We start from the raw sequence: 25,449 nt of genomic DNA, 5'->3' as shown, positions 1-25,449 counted from the left end.
TGGGCACCAGTGCGTTATGTTAGCAAGTAATTTTGTGCCGTTAAACCCCTGGCAAATAGTTTGTGTTTAAAATCCGTGTCAGGAGAGTTGGCTTGTTCGATTCAGTTGTGTTGTTTGCCCCCTCAATGTCTGAAAACACCTCGGCTGGATCATGGAAACGCCTTTGCTTTCTGTTGGGGGTTAGGACAGGAAAGCAAATGTGATTAATCGTGCGGCCGGCAAAATAAGCACGTCGGCAAATAAACCCTGTGGGGGTAGAACAGATGCTGGATCCTTTTACCGCGTTTAAAGGACAGTTATGGATGGTGGGGCAGAGCAGCTCCTAAAGAAGAAGCAAGGAGGAGCTGTGGAAAATCCGAAGCGGTGTAATTGTGATATGTGTATCTGTGTGCAAACACTCTCAGAGCAGTGTGCACGTCCCAGGCCAGTGGATTCAGACATCTAGTCATATTTCACACGCAGCAGCCAAATAATGTCTGAATGGCATCCTTGCAAATATTGACAGTGGCCGTTTTAATTTCTGTGTACAGTAACTTAAACATTTCTCCGCGCAGCAGCTCCGGGAGCAGCTGGCGAGGGCGGGCTGGCTGGGCTGCAGGTTCCCGGGGCGGGTGCAGGGGAGGCAGGAGCAGCAGCGGGAAGGGGGCTGTTCTTTGCAACACAAGAGCGGTACAGTGAGCGGGTCGCGGAGGAAGTCAATGGGTAGGGGACAGCTTTGAAAACAAACCCCAAGGCACGCGAGACTCTCCCAAACATCGCCTCAGGGGTCGGTCAAATAGGCTTTGACACCAGACAAAACATCGCCCTTTTCCGAGAACGTGTCGTTCGAGTTCATGGCGCTAAGTGGACCGGTCCGCCTGCCTGCCTGGCCCGCGAGCTGATGGATAAGCCTTGGGATTTGCAAGAAAAGGGCGCCCAGCGGCGCTACCTCCCGCAGCTCTTCCAGCTTCTTAAACAGCCCAGGCTCGCCTTAGTGCCAGAGGGGGGATGTAATTAGCCAGAGATTGGGCCACACACCAAAGCTTGTAACCCGTTCCCTTTCCCGCCCTTCTCCTCTGGGCACTGCCATCTGGGGCGCTGGAACAATGTGTATAGTGGGGGTGGCCAGAGCCATTGAACCAAACTGGAACCCCGGTATATGATGGAAACCACTTCAAGCCAGGGGGTGCAGCAGCACCCCTAGTTCCAGCACCCATGGGTGCCATGCACATGCTGCCTTCCCGGGGCCATGCTGGCTCTATGGCTTCAGCTGCCCCTCCACCTGATCTCCTCTGATCCTAAATCCTCGCCCCGCTCTCGCCCGGGGAGTTCGCTGGACGCGGATCGCCCGTGTTTTACCCACACTCACACCGTGAATCGGGAAACACTCGTGTCCCGACAGCGTGAGGCTCCCGCGCTGTGTGTGTCCGGGCGATCGGAGCGCTCTGTCCCCCGGGCTGCGTTTGTGTGTTGAGGATCTCGGGTCCCGTTTGCAAGGGCCATTTCCCAACCTCTGGAAGGAGGGCCCCACAATCCAGCCTTTGTGAGCTCTAGATAGCGGGACACACCGCAGAGTTCCCAGGAGATGAGTTTATGGCTCCGGAGCTTAGTTAGCAACGAGCCCTGCGCTGTAGTTCTTCCTCGCGAGTAACCTCTGTCTAAAAGCGAGCCTCCAGGCTTTACGGTAATTAAAACAATGTATGTCCTTATTCCCTTGGGGGGAGGAGAGGGGAAGCTCCAGGCTGTTGCGACACCCTGGGGAGCCCCGCGGATGGTGAAGGCTTTTAGATAACCCCGTGGGGGAGATTTTACAGCAGGAGAAGGGATGATGGGGCAGGAATTCCAATGATAATCAGGGACACAGAACGTAGTTGTGCACACACCCACCGCACAAACTCGCTCTCACACACAAAGAGCAGCTTCACAACCTGGGCAACAATTCAGACTGGACATGGAGACCTATAGTGAACCGTGTGCAGCAAAAGCAGCAGCAGACAGCTCCTTCCCTGCCAAGTTCGCCTCGATGTTTTTCGTGTTTAAATAATTACTATGATATGAGTGATTTCCTCGAGTAACCCGATGCTTCTTCTTTCCAGCACAATCCGAGTCATCTGGACATCCAAGCTGCAAGTTTCCCACTTACCAGAGTCTGCTGCAACTGAAGAACCAGGCAGACTGCAGCCGACCACCAGCCCCCCACCATGAACACCGTAGTCTTTAACAAATTCAACAGCCAAGTGCTTTTTGAGGAAAACGCCAAAGAAAGGGAAAGTAACAGCCGACCTTACCTGGGGGTCATTGACAGCCCACACCATCCCGAAGTGCACATTCCCGACAGCCCTTCAATTAAAGACAACCTCAGTCTTCGGAACAGGCGGACAGGGTATGGCCCTCATTCTGATCACTGTAATTTGTGTTACTCTTGCAGCGCTACATAACAACAGAACCTAGCGAAGCAAGCGCTGTGTGTGTTGAATCTAGCGGTGTCAAACGATTGTTTGACTGGTTATTGTGAATATGTTTTTTAAGCCTTAATCTCTTGAGATTCCAATTCCACAGCTCTGGATAGTGGAAATTCCGGTAGTAGATAATGCAGTGTCAATCTTATTTTACTGGAATGTGTGAAAGAATGTACAGTACTTCTGTTTTTGGATTACTGATCTCCTACTTTTTAAAAATACAAATACAAAAAGGGGTAAAATAAGTCTTCATCCTGTTTGTTTTCAAATATTAACTCTGCAATAACAGACCAGCAATAAGGAAAGCCGCTCTATAAACGATCCTTTCTCATGGCATTGTATTAAATCAGCCAGATAGGGCAGCTATAAAACACAAGCTCTAGGAAGTGACATCTTGAGATCTTTTTAGCAAATGGAGCCTTAAGAAAGTCTAACAGTGTAAACCAAACTATCTTCAAATTTGTTTTTGTTTTAAATTTACTGGCTGAGCTAAAGAAAATAATTTCTTTTTGTTACAGTGTTTGCAAGAGGATTTAAAAATAATTACTCTTTCATTAAAGCCCGTCAAAGACCGGGAATATTGGTATTAGACACAGAGTTGTGCTAAAAATCCACCTGACGATAAAACATCAGATGTTTAATGTTTGTTCTGGAACAGGTGAAAAGGGAGGTGGTGTAGGAGAAGGGAAAATAATAGATTTTGTTAGTTGAAAAGTCTAATAAAATATACTTTGTAGTGTTGATGTGATTAATCTTTGGTTAAATTTACAAATTAAGGATTAAGGCTTTAAAAGAGATAAGGAAAATGAAAACTGCTGAAGAGCTATTTTTATTGCTGAATTTCCACCTTAAAGATTGCATCAGCTCATACTTCTAACTGCATTGCTGGTTGGTGGGGCAGAGATTATGTTTCATCAAAATGTTATTACCAGCCGATTCAGACATAGATTTTAAATAAAGTATTTTAAAAGACCAGGAAACAGGCGAGAGAATGCGGAAAATATGGGAGGTAGCTGGCGAGGCCAGACAGCGACACCTTCTGACAAAGTCTGGAACTACAACACCAAAATCACATTTCTTCCTATTCCCTGTAGCAGCCGCTAACGATGTAGCAGGCATTTCATTGGGAATATATCCTGGACTGTTTTTAATCCGATTGAATTTTTGTTCTTCTGAATTTGGTTTATTGTTTCCTCTCTTTATTTCCTTAAGCATTTTTAATCTTTTAAACTAGCGTTTCACTTTTTCCTGTTTTAGTTGTTTTCAAATCCGAGATGTTGATATTTGCCTGCAAATTTGGGAAATGACACGTGTGTTTTCAAGAGAGTGATTGTCTGACCTCTTGATTTAACAAGGGTTTGTGCACCAATGAACCAGGACCTGCTTAACATCTTAAAGTTGTAGCGTGAATGGATTGTCTATCACTGGCAAATTAACTCAGTGAGATTAGCCAGATTTGTAAGTGTACATTCCCAACGTGTTGGACAGAAGAACACATTTCTGGTGGCGATAGAACAGATGTAAGCCAGGCAGGGAAGGGGTGCTGCAATATTTTCAAACGCTAAATGTGCTCAAGACAGGCTTCCTTAGATCTCGCAAACCTGCTGGAAAGGCCGATTACAAACCTACCAAAAATATTATTTGCAGATGCCGAATACCATACATCTGATAACGGACGCTAAAGTTGTACCAAACACTTTGTGGAAATTCACGTTACTCAGCAATCTAATACTTCAGCGCGGCTATATGTAGCCCTTTGCCACCTCCTTTCTTTTGTGTGCTAGGAGGACATTGGGTTTTTATGTCAGGCACTAAATATTTTTATATTGCAATCTCTGTTTTGTCTGTTTTAAATTCCTCCCTCCCCTCTTCGCTGTCCCAAGGTCAGCCGTCTGCTTGTGCGTCTCACTGAAACGTTTCCACAGTTTTCCTACTTCGTCGTGGAAATCTGAGGAGTTTGTTTCTTCGGACGAAGTGGAGGAAACATTCAAACTGCAATATGCAGAGCACAGTAGTGGGTGTAGTAGAATGCAATTTCTATTTTCTTGTAGGCAATTGGCCCCATGTCTTAATGCACAGACACGGAGGTTGCTGAACACATTACTTTTTAGGTGACAATCAGTATAAGTATTGTTACGTAGCGTTTTGTCATCATTCTTTGGGATTAATTTCACTCATGTTAGAAAACCATGATGAAGTGGGATGGGAGTTTTTTGCTTGTTTGTTTTGCCAGAATGTGCTGTAGGACCTTTGCTGCAAATATATGGCTTGCATGTGCAGTGGCGTGCATGTGTCCCTGTGTGTTACACCCACACAAGCATACATACTTGTACAGTATGTTAATGTTCACACACAAATAAGACATCGCGCGGGGGTGGGTTTATAGATTTTGTAGCTGCCCCGGCCCCTGTCGCTGGTTGTACTGCATAGTGCGGTGTGTGTACACACACGTGTCTAGAGCTACAGATCAGTGGTGCGGTGTGATACGCACGTGTGCACACACACCGTGTCCTCCGCTCTCAGGCAGTGAACTCCAGCTCCGGCTCCGGGGCCCCTGCGCGGCAGCGATCGCTGTGGAGCCGGGAGGGCGGCTGGCAGAGGACCCCCACGAGTTACTAACCGGCCGGGCCGCTCTCTCCCTGTGCAGGGCCCGGCAGAGCGGCGGGAAGGTGCGGCACAAGCGGCAGGCGCTGCAGGACATGGCCCGGCCGCTCAAGCAGTGGCTGTACAAGCACCGTGACAACCCCTACCCCACCAAGACCGAGAAGATCCTGCTGGCCCTCGGCTCCCAGATGACCCTGGTGCAGGTAACCCCGCCCCTCCCTCCCCGCGCACTGGTAGGGAGAGCAGCCAGAATCAGGGACCGGCGTCGTCCATTCACTGGCTCTGTACAAATAACAGGAGTACTTGTGGCACCTTAGAGACTAACAAATTTATTAGAGCATAAGCTTTCGTGGGCTACAACCCACTTCTTCGGATGCATATAGAGTGAACCATATATTGAGGAGATATATATACACACACATACAGAGAGCATGAACAGGTGGGAGTTGTCTTACCAACTCTGAGAGGCCAATTAAGTAAGAGAAAAAAAACTTTTGAAGTGATAATCAAGATGGTTCAGTACAGACAGTTTGATAAGAAGCAAGTGTGAAAATACTTACAAGGGGAGATAGATTCAATGTTTGTAATGGCTCAGCCATTCCCAATCCCTATTTAGCCCTGAGTTGATTGTGTCTAGTTTGCATATCAATTCCAGCTCAGCAGTCTCTCGTTGGAGTCTGTTTTTGAAGTTTTTCTGTTTTAAGATAGCCACCCGCAGGTCTGTCAAAGAATGGCCAGACAGGTTAAAGTGTTCTCCCACTGGTTTTTGAGTATTATGATTCCTGATGTCAGATTTGTGTCCATTAATTCTTTTGCGTAGAGACTGTCCGGTTTGGCCAATGTACATGGCAGAGGGGCATTGCTGGCACATGATGGCATATATCACATTGGTAGATGTGCAGGTGAACGAGCCACTGATGGTATAGCTGATGTGATTAGGCCCTATGATGGTGTCACTTGAATAGATATGTGGACAGAGTTGGCATCGGGCTTTGTTACAAGGATAGGTTCCTGGGTCAGTGTTTTTGTTCAGTGATGTGTGGTTGCTGGTGAGTATTTGCTTTAGGTTGGGGGGTTGTCTGTAAGCGAGGACAGGTCTGTCTCCCAAGATCTGTGAGAGTAAAGGATCATCTTTCAGGATAGGTTGTAGATCTCTGATGATGCGCTGGAGAGGTTTTAGTTGGGGGCTGAAGGTGACAGCTAGTGGTGTTCTGTTATTTTCTTTGTTGGCCCTGTCTTGTAGGAGGTGACTTCTGGGTACTCGTCTGGCTCTGTCAATCTGTTTTTTCACTTCAGCAGGTGGGTATTGTAGTTTTAAGAATGCTTGATAGAGATCTTGTAGGTGCTTGTCTCTATCTGAGGGATTGGAGCAAATGCGGTTATATCTTAGAGCTTGGCTGTAGACAATGGATCATGTGGTGTGTCCTGGATGGAAGCTGGAGGCATGTAGGTAAGTGTAGCGGTCAGTAGGTTTCCGGTACAGGGTGGTATTTATGTGACCATCGCTTATTAGCACAGTAGTGTCCAGGAAATGGACCGCTTGTGTGGATTGATCTAGGCTGAGGTTGATGGTGGGATGGAAATTATTGAAATCATGGTGGAATTCCTCAAGGGCTTCTTTTCCATGGGTCCAGATGATGAAGATGTCATCAATGTAGCGCAAGTAGAGTAGGGGCGTTAGGGGACGAGAGCTAAGGAAGCGTTGTTCTAAGTCAGCCATAAAAATGTTGGCATACTGCGGGGCCATGCGGGTACCCATAGCAGTGCCGCTGACTTGAAGGTATATATTGTCCCCAAATGTGAAATAGTTGTGGGTGAGGACAAAGTCACAGAGTTCAGCCACTAGGTTAGCTGTGACATTATCGGGGATACTGTTCCTGATAGCTTGTAGTCCATCTGTGTGTGGAATATTGGTGTAGAGGGCTTCTACGTCCATAGTGGCCAGGATGGTGTTTTCTGGAAGATCACCGATGGATTCTAGTTTCCTCAGGAAGTCAGTAATATCTCGAAGATAGCTAGGAGTGCTGGTAGCGTAGGGTCTGAGGAGAGAGTCCACATCTTAAAACAGAAAAACTTCAAAAACAGACTCCAACGAGAGACTGCTGAGCTGGAATTGATATGCAAACTAGACACAATCAACTCAGGGCTAAATAGGGATTGGGAATGGCTGAGCCATTACAAACATTGAATCTATCTCCCCTTGTAAGTATTTTCACACTTGCTTCTTATCAAACTGTCTGTACTGAACCATCTTGATTATCACTTCAAAAGTTTTTTTTCTCTTACTTAATTGGCCTCTCAGAGTTGGTAAGACAACTCCCACCTGTTCTTGCTCTCTGTATGTGTGTGTATATATATCTCCTCAATATATGGTTCACTCTATATGCATCCGAAGAAGTGGGTTGTAGCCCACGAAAGCTTATGCTCTAATAAATTTGTTAGTCTCTAAGGTGCCACAAGTACTCCTGTTATTTTTGCGGATACAGACTAACACGGCTGCTACTCTGAAACCTGGCTCTGTACAGCCGCCGGGCGGCCAGCCTCCCTCGTGTGACACTGTCCGTGGGGTGTAAATGTAGGGCCACGTATCCCTCCCCCCCAGGTGCTGACAGGGAGCTGGAGTCCTGACACCGCTTGGGTGTGACAGGATCCTTAGTATATTTAACACACAGGAAGCAATACAGGCGGGCACCCCCAAACCTAAGGAGGCGTGACTAAGTACTCTAGTTTGGGTGCGGTTTATATTGGCCTATTTGAAAATGCGAAGTGATCACCTAATTAAAGACTCCGTTGTAAGGTGTACACACGCGGTACACGCACGTGTCACCTCAGCTGCCTTTCTTGAATTTTGTGCACTGAACAAACGGTCACATACTCATAACACCTTTTTAAATAGAATTTCCATAGTATGGAGTGTCTCTCTCCAATATTGTGGGAATATATATAATAAGAAAACCCCCTCTGCACTATGCAACTAATTGGCTACCCCCTCTGTAACACCAGTGCTCACCTTAGTGACTGAGACAAGTGTCTCTTGCAAAGTCCGTGGCTCAGCCCACTCACACCTTGAAAGGTCTAGCTGGGGGCAGGAGAGGTCTCCGGAACAAAGAATGAGGCAAGGACTCCCGAGCACTTGTTTAACTCATTCAGAACCAAACCATTAATACTTCCTCTCAAACAGGACTATTTCCCTACCAGGCCTGAACTTTCTAACTTCATTCATTCTGATGGTAGAACTCTTAAAACACAAGTTGCAAGAGATTCCCTTTTTTGTGAGAAAGGGGTATATTTTTTAATCATCTCATTCATAAAAGCAATTTTGCTTAGTCTTTAAAAAATCATCTTAAGGCAGCGATTAAGCATGAAAGATTTTTAGCACAAAAAACAAATGTTTCAGAAAGTGACAAGTAGCTGTTCATTTCCCATATGAAAATGGGATAGAATGGAAAGAGCTATCCAGTCCTAATTACACAGATCACTACTACTAGGTATTACACCCATTACACACAAAGGGTACCTGCATCGAATGATTCTGACTTTCCCATTTTCACAAGACTGTATATACAAATTATCTTTATAAGATCTAGCAAGATATGGGAGCCTATCTGGTTTTACTTACCTGGGCAAAACTCCCACTGAAATTCATGACGGTTGTGTCAAGAGAAAGGAGTATAGGCTTGGCTCCCAAGGATTTGTAAATCTTACTTCCTTTTATTTTCTTTTTTCATCTGGCACCATCTGTTAGATGATGGAGTTACATGGTATCAACTGTGGGGTGGTATCAACTGTGGGGTGGTGCTATCTCAGGCTCTAATCCTGCAAAGACTTATACACTCTGAATGATTTTCTTGTCTGTAGTGAAACTATTCATCATGGTGCATAAAGATAAGCATGTGTGTATGTCTCTGTAGTGACCCTCAGTACTCCACTGTGTGCATTAGGTGCCACTTAGCAGATTACATTGTGTAGCAAAATATCATAAAATATTAGAAAAGTAGGAAGGAGATAGGAATCCAATATTAGTTTGCATGTTCCCTCAAAGAAGACTGTACTATGAACCATGATTGGAAGAGGGTACTTCTTTAGTATGTGTGTGAAATGCATGCACTAGTGAATGAAACATTGCTTTGACCAAAATAATATTAATATCCTGGAAAATGCCATAACTGGAAGATATAGTTAAAACAACATATCTGATTTTTTTTAAAAATAGGTATGAAAGGATCACTCTGAATTTTTAAATATGATTACATAACACTATAACTTACAACAGCTTAATATGACTATTATTGGTCTGCACCTTTTAGAACATTTCTATATTTTTACATGAGACTTAAAATATTTTCAGAATACATGTGTGGAGAAAATATCATTTCACATAGCTGGTATATTAGAGAAATTTCTGTTTTTCTTTAGAAGTGCCACAAATTAACTGTATAAAGCAAACTGTATTGGATCGCTGTTGTTTAATATTTACATGATAGTAGCAATCACAAGCCCTAATCAGGCTCTGGCTTGTTGTGATAGATGCTGTACAAACATGGAGTGACACATGGCTCCTGTTCCACAGAATTTATATTCTAAGTAGGATGCAGAGTAAAAGAATAATATTGAGCTAAATTAATCCCTGGCCATTGACTTCACCAGAGTTACACTGGGGTTGAATTTGACCTAGGCATTTTATGTGAAATCACATTTTAAAGAATCATGCAAACCAGTTATTATCTTAATATACAGAAGCACACGATCAAAGAGAAACTCCATCTGTTTTTCCCATAATTCAGGTGCAGTATTCTTTTAATCCAGAAGCACCATAGCATCTATATGAGAGATAAATATATATGTCTGGCATCCACAGTAATTCCTGCACCTGGAAGAATAAAACAACAGTATCCCATATATGCTTTTCAAATGCCCAAAAAGAACAAGACTGTAATCCAGATCAAAATAGTTGGACCTTGAGCATTAAACACACAGAACCAGGTTGTGATCTCAGACACACTGGTGTAAATCTGAAATAACTCCACTGAAGTCAGTGGAGTTACTTTGAACTGAGAGTGGGATAACAAAGCGCAGATTCTGAGCCATATATTTGTATCTGTTTGAAAATTTTGTTTCTCATTCCAAGAGTTGCACATTTTAGATGTATCAAACAGGGTGTTGTATAAGTGCCCTTCTAATCTAGTAATACTAAATGCCAAGACATGTAGAAGAACCATGAACCATTACGTAATGTTTTCTCCTGACTGCATTCTTTCAAATTTTCTAAACAGTCTTACATTTCATCTTAGCTTTTTTCCAGTTCATCAATTCAGTTTCTCAATGTTTTACAGCATCCTTTGTTATCACCTAGAATATCAGCCTATGTTCATAGTAGTCATGTTCTCACTAGTCTTTCAAGCTTATTGTCTACTGAAGCTGTTTCACCTTCAGTTGCAGACAGGCTTAGTTCACACCCTGTACTGACAATCCTATGGGAGGTCAAAAGATACTTTGAAAACCCTTGAGTTTCCACCAACAGTGTATCTAGGGAATCATCCAATTGGTTTTATTGGGTGGTATTTATTGTTTTCCTGAATGATTACCTTGCAACAACCCTGCAGAGATTCCAAGAATGACAAATAATTCCCATACATGTAGGTGCATCTGCACTGAAGTCCAGCCCCTCTATGCTATGTTCTGGACTCCAGAATATTACAGGTGGAATTGTGCTGCCAATGTCTCCCTGCCTGCACCTGTCTGCTCCCACACATAGTGTTTGCAAGCATGGAGAAGAAACCTGTAAGAATTTACTACTTAACTTTACAGGATCAGCATTCATGCCTGCATATATTTCCTCCACAGTTGGCTGGCAGATGATGCTGAATACAGTAGAGTGACTGTCCCCAGGCTATGCCCAGTCTACATCTCGCCCACTCTCTCCAAATATGCAAACCTCCAAAATGCAGAATTTGCACAATAGGGCTTCGGCAGGATAATATGAAGCAGAAAAGGGGGTATTATTAGGGTAATATCTTTCTGGCCAGATTTTGGGCCATTTTCGAGTCTCCTGCTATTTTAATTCCCTCCACTGCCTCCCAGTTTTTTTTAAATTAATTTCCATCATTTTAGTAATTCTTTGTCTGTTGGTGCTATGAAACTAAAAGGAGGTTTGTTCTATTTCCTGGTCCCTAGAAACTTAGGAAATAAAGGCAGACTTGTATGAAGAGCTGGGGTTTGGAAGGTATTATGAAGTTCCTTTATTTCTAATCACTAATAAAAAAAACACATTGGGCAAAATTCTGTGCTGATTTATACCTAAACAACCCCAGTAAAGTCAATAGGATTGCATTGGTTGTATTTGGCCTAGCAGTTCAAAACATTATACTCCCAAAATTGTGAAGGCAGAAGTCTAAAAAGCAACATACTTCTAAAAGCCGTCTTACATTTTACCCCATAGATTAGACTCCAGTTTGGAATCCAGCAATTTGTTCTGTTAATTTGCCATGAATATGTTATGTTTTCATTTGCACTATTACCACAGCATTTGATTTATTTTATTTTAAATTTTGGTTTAAATATTCTTGTGAAATAAAAAAGAAAAATGACTGCATATTCTTTCCAAAAGGAAATCTGAATGGCTTTATTGTTTAATAAGAAGTTATTTGCCATAGCAAGATTAATATGCTGGTCATGTGCTGCTGAGGATTTAATAATATGACCGTTTACACAAGCATATCTATGACATAATTTATTTGGGGGAAAGGGATCATTTGGCTATTATCCCTCTTCTAAATCCTTGGCTCTTCTTAAGTAGAAAAGCACAATAAATTAGAATAATTTTTTCAGAGGTAAAGCCAAAGGGTCAGTATTTCTTGGGTGCCTGTGTAAATACTTTTGACCATTCTGGGGAATTTCTACAAGGCTGAGAAACATATTTATGGTAATTCCACCTGTTTTTTCTTGTTTTAATACTATGACGATGATTATTATTATTATGCATAATTAGGGAGACAGTAGTAACAAGACTTAGTCATTGGTTGAATTCTAATGCAAATTTCTTCTCACGGTGCCTTGTAAGCAAATCATTTTTTTTTGTTTGCTAAGATTTTTCATTTACACAGAGTAATATAATTCATAACCATCTTAATGGGTGTTTGAGTGTTGTTAGTTTAGGGTACTTTCTTTTATAATAAATCCTAAATAATAGTGGTAATGATATGTGCAGACAGATTAATAGATTATAACAGGGGTCAGCAACCTTTCAGAAGTGGTGTGCCGAGTCTTCATTTATTCACTCTAATTTAAGGTTTCGCATGTCAGTAATACATTTTAAAGTTTTTAGAAGGTCTCTTTCTATAAGTCTATAATATATAACTAAACTATTGTTGTATGTAAAGTAAATAAGGTTTTTAAAATGTTTAAGAAGCTTCATTTAAAATTAAATTAAAATGCAGAGCCCCCAGACTGGTGGACAGGACCCGGGCAGTGTGAGTGCCACTGAAAATCAGCTCGCGTGCCGCCTTCGGCACGCATGCCATAGATTGCCTACCCCTGGATTATAAGGTCAGAAGGAACCACTCTGATTATCTAGCTTGACCTCCTGTATAACACAGGCCATAGGTAACAGACTTGTTGGGACACATGACATGTAACATTTGAATGAACACATATGGATATACGATGAATTCCTGCCCCAGTTAAAGTTAGTGTCAAAACTCTCTTTGACTTTAACAGGGCCAGGATTTCACCCACCGTATTTTAGGATTCAGCATTTGTGAGCATTCTTGTCGTTCCATTCAGAATGTGTGTGTATAGTCATGTGAGGGGGAGTCAGTAGCTGGGGTGTATTTCTGAGGCAGGATCTGTAATACTATACGTTTGGGAAAAGACTCTTGTAAACGCTGAGTTAAGATTATTTCTTAATAGTTGTATATTATTATTTAATCCTCTCATACCGGAAGGCTTAAAATATGAATATACAGTTCATTCATATTAATATGAAAAATGTTTAAAGTTGGAAAGAACGTATCCACAGTGTTTGCTGTCAGGTTTTCAATAAATTGATAGTGTAAATCACTTTAGTTAAATCTAATTGCTTTTATGCAAGAGTCACACCATTGCTGTACGGGGCACTCTGATAGCACCAAGGTGATCTGTGAAGGCCTGGCTTGACAACAATATGTTTCTTGTGGGATGCTGAGAAAATGGTCAGTTTTCTTAGGCATTGCACAAACTGTTAAAATATTCAACTGGACCCCAAATCAATCAGTCTCTATTATTGCACATATGAATCTAGAATTATACTAAATCCTGTGGAAGTCAGGTGACCAACGTTTTATCTGAACGGTCTGGAATGAGTTTGTTAACTGCATTAGAAGGTGGATGGATTCCAGTACATCCCTTCTGGTTTACTATAATGATTGCTGTGTCAATATGATGAATGTAAACAAGCAGCCTTGGAGCAGAACAAAGATTACTTAGTCTTCTCTGCCAGCTACAGTTTTGGTCTCCTAACTCCTAACAGCAAATGACAGGGCTTGTAAAGCAATGAATGTGGCATTAGAGTGCTGATCCAGAGCTCACGGTGCTTGCTGTGGAGCCCTGTTTCATGTAAAATGGGATTTAAGTAAAAGCAAAGTGACAGGCTTAACGAGTCTCTACTAAGTTCTAGGTAGGAAGCTGAACCAAAATTTTACTTGTAATTAAGCAGGTAGTGTTTATTTTCCTCATAATCACCCTTAAATGGATTAGTGATCAAAATAATTAGCTAACTACTTGTATGATGTTTATATACTTTACCGCAATAGTTGGATTACAAAACTAGGCCAAATCCATCTTTGTGATCCACACTGCGGCTTTCTGATAATAGGCTGCTATCTGGTGTGTTGCCTGATCTGTTGATTAGTTATTGGGTGGTTAGATGTCAGGGTGGTTAAACACTGGAATAAATTTCCTAGGGAAATAAATTGCCTATCTCTGGAAATATTTAAGAGTAGGTTAGATAAATGTCTATCAGGGATGGTCTAGACAGTATTTGGTCCTGCCATGAGGGCAGGGGACTGGACTCGATGACCTCTTGAGGTCCCTTCCAGTCCTAGAATCGATGAAGCTATGAATCTATAATTGACTAGGTTATTGATTTAGAATCCCCAATGAACACTCTGAAATTTGGTAGGTTCTTGTCCCAAGATCAGGCTCAGTAGTATCAGAATTGCTGCTTTGGGAGCCCCATGGGCCATGGAAATGACAACAACATTCCCAGTCAGGGAAGACTTTCTGTAACTGTAAAAGTTTTATTATTAAAATAATTAGTCCAATAAGTAAACCAATCCCAACAAGTAAAGTGATGTAATATAATATTGTCAAGGTGGCTGGCACCATCACAGCAATATACTTGGGGAGAGCTTCTAGAAGTTGAGACATATTTTAGTCTGACTGTGGCATGCCGATGAAGAACTCCAAAGGCTGTACCTGAGACCAGATGTTTTATAGCCCTTGATGGTCCTCATGCATATGTATGCATAGCTGTTCCCTCCTTTACCATATCTTAACTTATTCCCCCTCATAATATTGGGGTGCCCTTATTCAATAGGTGAATATATTAATTAAGCAATGCTTATTAACATATACATCAATTGGATTACTATGGTTATCTGCATCTGAGCATCTGATAATGTTCCCTCCAAAAATATTCTAATCTGATACAAACTGCCTTCTTGTGGTCACTTACCAGCAGTTTGAAACACTTGTGACTATTACAAAACAATAAACAAAGTCTTATACCATCTTTCAGAGTAGCAGCCGTGTTAGTCTATATCCGCAAAAAGAACAGGAGTACTTGTGGCACCTTAGAGACTAACAAATTTATTTGAGCATAAGCTTTCGTGGGCTACAGCCCACTTCTTCGGATGCATAGAAGGGAACATATATCTCCTCAATATATGTTCCCTTCTATGCATCCGAAGAAGTGGGCTGTAGCCCACGAAAGCTTATGCTCAGATAAATTTGTTAGTCTCTAAGGTGCCACAAGTACTCCTGTTCTTTATACCATCTTGTGATTTAAGGTCATTGTTAGTTTACTTTCTTATGCTAACTTATTGAGTAACTACTCCTATCAGGCTGTAAGACCTTATACTTATGCTAACTGCTTAAGCTATTGTTATAGGTCTAGGCCTGTAGGTCTCTTGCATTTCTGCTATCCATTCCTTACCCCTTTATCTTATGATTGCTGATACAATTACTACATGGCTACAGGTGACTGAACATGCATTAGCTGGCTTTGCAGGGTAATAGGCTGTGCTATCATGCTGAAATCAGTGTGAATTACCTATTCTACCGCTCTCTGTGTTAGGACTCTCACAGCATAAAAATGGGGTAGGGCTTTGTGGACAATCCAGAGATCCCTCACATTCTGCTTTTCAAGTAATGATGCTTTGCATCCTTTCTGAAGAGAGCCAGTCAAAATACAATTAACCCTGGCAGAAGTAACCTGCACTCTAAAGTCCTTCTACATGATTAGTTTCTATCAAGATTTCCAAATTTCTAGAATGTAGGCAGCTTGACTCTCTTTACTTACACCAGTGTAGCTCACTGACATCAATCGAGTTTCTCCAGTTTTACACTCATTTAAGTGAAAGTGGAATCAAAGTCAGCATTTACCCAAATACTGCAAACATTACTATTCAAAGTCACTGTAAACACATGGGATCATGTTTGGAATGTTTGCACAACATAGGTGACTTGTCAGAGTCTATAGTATGTGTAACATGCTTTTTCACTTCATTAACACACAAAGTACTACACAATATTGCAACCCTCTCTTTTTTAGCCTCACTTCTTGGAGCCAGTGTATATCAGAAGGCACAGCACATGTGTTAAATAATTTGTGTCCATTTTGTCATATCTTACTCTTCGAAAAATATTGTTTTGGATAATTATCTGTAGATCAATGTCTAGGTTTCTGCAGTGACTCTAAACGTGGTATGTTCCCTACTCGCTGCTCCCTTTACCTTCTTGTCATCAGTCATAATGTGCCAGCACAGCAAAGGGCAGAATTTAGTCATTTATGTCAATATATTGAAACGGGTTTATATTTTACTCTTTTATTATGCACATACTTTATAGTCTAAGAATAGATGTTACAGTGTCAACTAGTAGATGATCTAACATTACTTTAATTAAAAAAACGAATAGTATATTGGAGATACTTATTAAAATTTCAGTATATTATCTTTTCACAAAGATGCTAAAGTTAATATAAAAGGGACATTATGGAAGAGTTGAATTAAAACTGACTATTATTAACAACAAGTGCTTGCTAACTCATCAGAAAGAGTATTTGCCAACTGAAGGCCTGATCCTGCATTCCTGTCTCAGGAAAAATTCTCCATTCTCATTAATTGAGTTTAACACACACTTGGGCCTTGATGCATGTGAATACATTTCAGTCATTACATTTTCACAAAGCATACCTGAAACTTGTAAAACAATTAGCAGATTAGATTTGTAATTTTGTTGAGGAAAACCATTGCATTTGTTTTTATGTAGGTATCAAACTGGTTTGCCAATGCAAGACGTCGCCTAAAGAATACAGTCCGGCAACCAGATCTCAGCTGGGCTTTACGAATAAAGTTGTACAACAAATACGTTCAAGGAAATGCTGAAAGACTTAGTGTAAGCAGTGATGATTCGTGTTCTGAAGGTTTGTTGATATTTTTATGTTAACTTTGTTCCATGTTTCTATGTGAAACTAGAAAATATCAGATTCTTCAGAAAGGATTCCGACCTTTCACAAAAAGCTTTTCAGTGCCAGAGGCTTTATTTTTCATGAGCTGTATGCCAAATTCTGCTTGCAGTTATACACATGTAACTCCACTATAGTTAATAGGATTACATAGTTTAACTTGGGGGGAGAATCTGGCCATACATTAGGTTTGTTTGTCCTTGCTGTATGTTATTATTAGACAAAATAATGCTTAGTTCTTTGAGAATTAAATAACAGACCTACTCCTTTAGGTCCTAGTACAGCAAAACACTTCAAAATGTGCATAGCTTTAAGGACCTGGTTAGTCTAATTGAAATCAAAGGGCCTTAATGTTCCTATGTTTATGTGATATATGCCGGTAGGGCCAAATCATGGTCACTTTATTAACAAAAACAGTCTGATTAACTTCAGGTGAACTTCTCACGTAGTAAGGTGAGCAGGATTTGGTTTGTAGTGCGATCATAGCAGGAAAAGCAGTCCTTGGAAAATTCCTTCACATTTCCTCTCCTCAGCAAAATGAAAGTGCAGTGCTGTGAAAAAGTTTTATATGGCACTCTACTTTTGTTTCCTGAATGTTGATAGTAATCATACATTTCAATAATTTTCCAATAATTTTGTAACATGAAATATGTATCCACTGTCGTCATATTAGAAATGAGTCAATGCCGCAAAACATTTATGGAAATATTTGTTTGCCTTTAAATGAATTTGTTTCATCTGTACGTGTGTTTCTTTTGTGTTCACTTTCCATAAAAGTTTAGTTGCAGGAATATTGTTTAAAGAGCAAATTTTAAGCAAATATTTTAGTGTTCATGGGAAATGAATTTCAAATTCATAATTCTTAGCAAACACAATGTTAAGAATTAAGCTAATCAAATCAGGGTATTGAAAGATACCATGTGATTTAGTTGACTGTTCAGATTTCAAATATCAAATGCATGGAATGCATTGTTCATATAAAAGTTACATACCAAACATTATTTATAAAATTGTTCAGAAAATAATTTAGAATAGCTAAAACATTTGAGAAGATCATGATCTGCTCATGGACAATTTGTGAACAGAAAAAAGTGAAATTAATTGAGAAATCATTAGTTATGTTATTTGCCTAGCTTTAATCATGTTATATGTATTTAAAGATGCACAGATAAGGATACTCTATAAATATTATATAAACCATAATGTATCTTTCTTCTTCAGATGGGGAAAATCCTCCAAGAAACCATATCAATGAAGGGGGATATAACAAACCAGTTCACCACACTGTGATTAAAACTGAAAATTCGGTGATAAAAACAGGAGTGAGACCAGAGACAAGTGCCAATGAGGATTATGTGTCACCTCCCAAATACAAAAGCAGCTTATTGAATCGTTACCTAAATGACTCATTGAGACATGTCATGGCTACTAATGCAGCCATGATGGAAAAAACGAGACAAAGGAATCATTCTGGTTCATTTAGTTCCAACGAATTTGAGGAGGAATTGGTGTCCCCATCATCATCAGAGACAGAAGGCAATTTTGTCTACCGGACAGGTAAGGAATTCTTCATGTATCATTTTAAAACAGTTGGCTTTGTTTGTTAATGTCATATAGGTGAAATGAATATAGGTGTCCATTCTGCCCTTCATATGAATGGATAACTCCCATTAGTGATACATGTGCAATCACATAGTTATAAGCTATTATTGTCATCATCAGAACATCCCAGAACATCCTCCCCGATACATCCCAGAACATCATTCCATAAGCAAGACACGAGAAGTAATTCTTCCACTCTACTCTGCACTGATAAGGCCTCAGTCCGGTTCTGGGTGCCACATTTCAGGAAGGAGGTGGACAAATTGGAGAAAGTCCAGAGGAGAGCAACAAAAATGATTAAAGGTCTAGAAAACATGACCTATGAGGAAAGATTGAAAAAAATGGATTTGTTTAAATCTGGAGAAAAGAAGACTGAATTGGGGGTGGGCATGATAACAGTTTTCAAGTACATAAAAGGTTGTTACAAGGAGCAGGGTGAAAAATTATTCTCCTTAACCTCTGAGGATAGGACAAGAAGCAATGGGCTTAATTTGCAGCAAGGGAGGATTAGGTTGGACATTAGGAAAAACTTTCTGTCAGGGTGGTTAAGTGCTGGAAGAAATTGCCTAGGGAGGTTGTGGAATCTCCATCATTGGTGGTTTGTAAGAACAGGTTAGACAAACCACTGTCAGGAATGGTCTAGTTATTACTTAGTCCTGTCCTGAGTGCAGGGGAATGGACTAGATGACCTATTGAAGTCCTTTCCAGTCCTACACTTCTGTGATGATTGTCCACGAAATTAAGCTACCCTGGTGTAAATACCGTATTTTACAGTGGATATCAGGGAAACATTTTTAAAATGGATATTACTGAGCTGTTGCCCCAGAGGCTGAGGTGAACATCTGTTGGGGCTGAAGATGGGGGAGGATGGCAAAGAACTCTTGAGACACTCCTTAATCTTTTCCCTCTCAGGGTAGGCATAAAAAAATATATGTAGCCAACATTTTCAGAAGTGGGTGCCCCAGTTTGCGGGAGCCCAGAAGGAAAGTCCTGAGGTGTTTAGGGGGCTCAGCCATCCTCTCTCTTTCTCTCTCTCTCTCCATTAGGAGTCACATGAACATTACTACAGTGCTAGGGTACAAGTACCACCCTGGCCTCATCAGGATCTAAATACACCTAGGCATCCTTGGAGTGGGGGAGCATTGTGAGTTACCTGCTTCCCAAGCAGACCATGTGGATCCCTTCCTTCCCGCTTGTACATCAGGCTCAACCATATACAGGATGAGTCAGCCCCAGTGTGCAGCTGGTTATATGACCTCTTGGGGCTTATAATCGTTAATCGCCTCCTACTGCTGCATACATTGGCAAGTGGCTTGGCCCTGTTGTTGCTGCCCTACCTAGGCACCACACACTGAGCTCATGCAGTTTTAGGCTTAGCTCTCAGTTTCTTGGTTTAATCGTTTTAACATTTAATTTATTCTTTTAATCTTAACAATAAAAGAAAAAATGTGTTTGTGTCACCCAATTGGCTGTCTGTCAGAGAATCACCAAACCTGCCTTGACTCACACCCCTTTAATGGGTGTACATCAGGGCAAGATTTGGACCATCTCTGGGTTCTGCCACCCCCTCACAGATGGGGGAGAAAAGCTCTGCTTTGGAGCTTACTCCAGTTTTTTTGGGATGGGGGAAGAGGGCAGTGGCTCCCCCCGCCCTCCGTACCTGAAAAACGTAGAATTTTGAACCTCAAACTTTTGATCCCACCAGCACCAGCATAGGGCCTTCCCACTGGCTTTGGGTCTCCCCAGCTAAAGCTGGCCTACCAGGGACTCGGTACGCAGCTTTTGCCCCTTTCAGCAGTCGTCATTTTTCTATGGCTTGGAGGGGCTCTGTGGAAAAGTTCATACGGCTCTAGGCTGTGGATTCCCAGCTGGACTGATTGGGAGGGAAAGACACAGGTTCCTCTTGACTTGTCTGTAGCTCTTTACCTCTCATCCCTTGCCCATTTCTCAGGATCTCTGTCCCTGTGAAGAGATCTCCACTGAATATGAGGGGACGAATACAGTGCTAAGGAGGCAGCAATTACCCCTTTCATGCAGATCTTAGGGGGATGATGAGTTTAGAGTGTGTGGTAATATCAAATCTTATGTAGAACAGGAATGGTGCATGCATAGTGAACACATTCAAAAATTAAATTGCTTGATCATTCAACATTATTTTTCAACATACCAAGAGCATTTGGTCCACATTATGGACTAATCGCCTGCCAAGTTTTGTTTTTAAATCAGAAGTTATTGAAAAACAGATACAGCAGCTTAGACATGTAAACTTTGGATTTTCTATACTTTTATATTGTAACTTTAAAATGGTCACAATGATTTTTTTAAATGTAATAAATTTGCTACTGGGCTAAGTTTTGCTTGCCAAGTTTCAGCCAAGAGTGAAAAATAGGGTCTTTAATGGAAAGGCTGAGACAGCCGTACTATAACTGTAGCAGTGTTAACAGGCTGGGCTGTAATGTACGAATAGCAGCATATTTCCCCATAAAGTTAATAACCATGGCATATATGGAATTCATTGTAAGATCTTTTTAAATATCTTTATTAACTTTTTGAATGTTACAGTCTTTGATGAGAACTGAACAACTTTTAGGATATACTTTATTCTACCTACACTTATAAAACAGACAAGCAGAAGTTTGTGGAAAGAAAATTGCCAGGTGTGTGCTAAATCATGCAATCTCTTTCCCATGTGTACAGAGCCACTCATAAAATAGTAGATGCAGGTAGGCTGTTTTAAACTATAAGTTTATAATTCCATTAAAGGGGTTCTGGTGATGTTATGAGATGCAAGAACAGAGCCTGTTATAAGAAAAAAATAATGTGTGTGTTTTCAAGTTATTTCAAGTCCATTTATGAGCGCTATTTTAGAAATATTTGAAATTACCAAAATGATTGCTACAGTTTGAGTTAAAATAAGAAAGTTTTAGTGTTTCAGAATTCCCCCCCTCCATTGTTCCCAGAATAATCATGTAGCAGACATGTATGTATGTTCTCAATAATAGCTACAATCCATTCTTGTGATGCCAGATTAGCCGATTATTATTTTCTGATGTCAGTCATAAATCTCCGATTGAAGAAAGTGAGAGAATGACTTTTTAAAAAGTGAGGATTACTATACATTTATTAACCCATATCATTTGTGTTAATAAAATAAATAATTCTTAGGAGACAAGAATTGAATTTCAAACTGTCTGTTTGGCATTTTAGTTTATGAGAACAATTTATTTGGCATTTAAATAAACTGTGAGTGAAAATTGATTCACACTTTAGTTTTGAAAAAATATTAGCAAAGTTGATATGTTTATAATGGTAGAAAACATGCCAGAAGAAAATGTTTTGAAGCAAACTATTTATTGTGAATTTTCTTAAGAGCAATTTCTTGTAGCTAATCATGAATTTAAAGTTTACTAACTGCAGCTGGTCTATGTTACAAGTCACATTCTGATTTCAGTTATATCAGTATATCTGGGATAACTCCATTAATATATTCTGGTGTAATGGAGATCAGAATGTGGCCCTGTGTATCTTAATGGTTCTGGCCAAATTAACCGGATATGAGTTCAGTGTCCAATGACAAAAACAAGAAATTGCAGTTTAAAATTTATACGGAAAATGGGTTGTACCATTTCCCATTCCAATCATTAATATGCTTATAAAGACTCGACCATATACTACCCTAGATCCATGTATGGAATTGGGGAATCCTACCTTGAGATCAAGACTAGAGTGTAACCTATTGTAAAGAGAATGTCTTTGTGTTATACCTCTAAATAATTATTGTGAGGTCATGAGAACCAAATGTTAGCATTTTAATACCCACTATAGTCTTCAAAAGAAAACAGAAAGCTGCATAGCTTAAATCTTTTACACATTCTGTATTTGGTTTGCACTTCCCTCAGCCATTTCATTCCATTCTCACATATCATTGACATTGTTAAATAGGAGAACAGACTGAAATGATATGTACCATTGCCAGCTCATGAAATGATAGAATAGTGAAAAAAGAGCTTCTACCTTAACGGATACATATATCATCTGCTGTTATATATGTGTTCAGTTAAGACAGAAAGTTATCAGTCCATAGTAGTTCTTAGTGCAGATCTACTATATATAGAATTGATCAGCCTCCTGACTTTAGTATGATGTATCTCAAGTTTTCCAGTATGATTTTGTTTAACCTTTAGTTAAAAAAAATATTTATATTAGGTAGCCAATTTTTGCTGGTCCCTTTGGATAGGTTCCACTGTATATTGGTCTGATGCACTCATTAAATATATGAAGAACTGAGAACCTCATTTATCTATTCTTATTTATTATAATTTATATTGTGGAGGTACCTAGAGGCCAGGTTTCCATTGTGTTAAGCGTTGTACAATAATATAACAAAAAGATCTAACAATATTAGTGAGATCTGGATGTGTGTCAAAAACCTAAGTTAATCTTTGCCCAATGGTTTATTAAAATTTTAACATTGTAATTATCTTGATATGTTCTTCAAATGCTCTATCTATTGGTCACCTATTGATACAGAATCTTCTGCACTATTACAGTTAAAGGAAATTAAAAAAACACCCAACTTCCTGGAATGTCACTATTTTGTGAGCTAGGGCTGATAAACAAAGCAAAATTTAAAAATTAAAATAAAAAGGATGAAATGCCAGGATGGAGAGTTTGCAAACTTCTTGAGACAGATGGATTTTCATTAATTTTACTTTATGTGTTACCTAGCACTGTAGGAGAGCCAGAACAAATAAAAATAATGAGGAAATTAAGACTTGCAGACCTGGAAAGGAAGGTAGCTTAAAAAAAACTTGAGAGACTGGCTGATTTTGAAGATGTTTGATCTTTATTTTTAGATGTTTGTACTCAGGAGCATGTTTGGTTTCTGGTGTTTTCATTACTGTTGCTTTTTTCTCTCCTTTTCCCCCCCTCTCGCCTTCCTCTTTTCCTACTTCTGATTCCTGGGAAGTTTGTGATTGACACAGCCTGATCCTGTGCACTTTGTAAGCACCCTCAACTCCCACTGAGTTGCCCTGGGAGCTGAAGGTGCTTAGCACCCCAATCTTGCGGGAGGCACTCAGCATATTATAAGATTCGGCCTATGATCACAGATGTCATTTATGCCTGTGTGTGTGTGTACCTTACAAAATAGTTCTGTGATTCTGTGTTGTCCTTGCCAACTTTTCCTCTCAATTTAATATTTTCAGAAATGAACATGTACTTTTAAAATGGGCTATAAAATCAGAAGCATAACCTGAATACAATGGAACCTGTCTTGAGGGGCCAGCAAAAAAATCTAGTATTAATGATTTCTGCAAGTTTGAACTAAATTGTACAGGAATCCTTGGGGATACTTTAAAATAAATGGTCACTTAAAACCAACTGCAGGAGATCCTAGCTACAGACCCCAGTGTAGTCAAGAACCAAAATTGGGAAGTGGAATATCAAATATAGTATTTAATGCACAAAATGATAGAACTGAAATTTGAAGGTTACACAGTTAAAATAACTTTGCTAATGGAACTTTACTTTTTGCATTATCAGATTGGGCAATATTGCATTAATATAGATTTTCTTTGGGAAGAGATTGCATTTAATTTTTTTATTGTTGTTTTTAGAGAAAAGAGAAACAAGAAATTACCTGTGCTAAAATGGGCAATATCAGTTTAAAGATATATCTTATGTTGTAAACAAACTGAGAATTTTAAAACGCAAGTTGGCTTTTTAGTACTTTAGCTGTTTGCACACTTTTTGAATTTCTTTCCGTTTTGACAATGAAAATCAATTAAGTCAATTTCACAGTTGTTTCTAGTCAGTTTCTCTTCTTGCTTCCATTGATGGCAAGGCAAAATTCCCATGCACTTTAATAGAAGCAGGATCAAGCCAGTTATTTGGTTGCAGACAGTTTTGTTGCAGGGTAGCAGCACATTGTTTTTCATGATTTGTGGTGGCTTTATCATTATAGCAGAGAAGGATATATTTTTAAATTAAAACTTTGACTTTGAAAATATTAAATTGTGACAAAAAATCCAGAGAGATCTAAAAATCATGGATTAAGCAATGATTGTGTGGCCACAGCTTTCTCCTGCCATCGATGTTACAACAGTGTGTTTAATTGAGACCATTACATCTTCCCTCATACAAATGTTCTTACCACTAGGTTGAAAGCAACAGTCCCTGTGCCTGCCCAGGACCTGTGTCTGGCCAGGTGGGAAAAATATACCGTGCTGTCATCATGGGACAGCACTATTGGCCAGTGCCTCTGAAATGGTAGACAATGCCAAGAGAGTATGCCCAAAAGTGATTGGCAGTTGCTTGAACCTTTTTATGTTTATATCCTCCCTCAAATTTAGCAAATGCTCCAGTCCTCAGTGAGGACTATGCCCCTGCCACGTTTCAGACTTCATCCATCTAGGCTTATTGAAAACATGTGGTTAACGTGTGTCCTAAGGGGAAAGGATATCTTTTTCCCATTCTCCCATTGCCCAAAATGACTGAAGAGATTTTGCAGAAAAGAAAGAGAAAGAAAGAAAAGAATGAGAATTGCCTTTAAAAAGAGGCCAGCCCAAAATATGACTGTTTCAGGAAGTTATGAGTGTGTGCAAACAGATGGCTAGATTGGTCATAAATTGTTTTGCAGCTTCAGCAATGGATAGCATGACCAATAATTACTATAATAAGGAAATTAGTAAGACAATTAACATTTAAATAAGAAATATTCAATGAGCGTGTAGAAACTGACAAGGAAACTGGCGTTTTGTCCATATGAGAAAATTGTACTGATTTAACTAAAGTGCTTTAGAAACTGATTTAGTTAAATGAGTTTAACACCTGTATGTGGGCACTCTTGTTGCAATTTAGGCTATTGGTTAAGCTTAGGTCAATAAATTATCAATTTAAAGGGGGGTTTCAAAGGCACAAAGGAAAGGTACATGTCCAACTCCCATTGAAAGTATATGGAGTTGGGTGCTTAACTCCCCTTTGTGCCTTTGAAAATCTACTTCAGAAGCTAAATTGATATAAACCAGAATGAGAAGGTCCACACAGATGATTGCACCAATTAAATAAATTAATTTTGAA

At 40.0% G+C, this 25,449-nt stretch overlaps 1 protein-coding gene across 1 annotated transcript in view; it reads left to right on the top strand.

Annotated features, from left to right (window-relative positions):
- Positions 1-1,930: 1,930 nt before the first annotated feature.
- MKX (mohawk homeobox) overlaps positions 1,931-25,449 on the top strand; it is a 57,209-nt gene continuing 33,690 nt past the window's right edge. Inside the window, exons 1-5 of the mRNA XM_065399976.1 lie at positions 1,931-1,992; positions 2,076-2,362; positions 5,086-5,245; positions 16,572-16,725; positions 17,989-18,324. Coding sequence (XP_065256048.1) covers positions 2,181-2,362; positions 5,086-5,245; positions 16,572-16,725; positions 17,989-18,324 — 832 coding nt within the window. The 5' untranslated portion in view covers positions 1,931-1,992; positions 2,076-2,180. The remainder of the gene's footprint in view (positions 1,993-2,075; positions 2,363-5,085; positions 5,246-16,571; positions 16,726-17,988; positions 18,325-25,449) is intronic.

This window comes from Emys orbicularis, chromosome 2 (genome assembly GCF_028017835.1).
Source record: "Emys orbicularis isolate rEmyOrb1 chromosome 2, rEmyOrb1.hap1, whole genome shotgun sequence".
Taxonomy (NCBI): domain Eukaryota; kingdom Metazoa; phylum Chordata; order Testudines; family Emydidae; genus Emys; species Emys orbicularis.
Note: the sequence above shows the minus strand (reverse complement) of the source record. Positions and strands in the feature narration are given on the sequence as shown.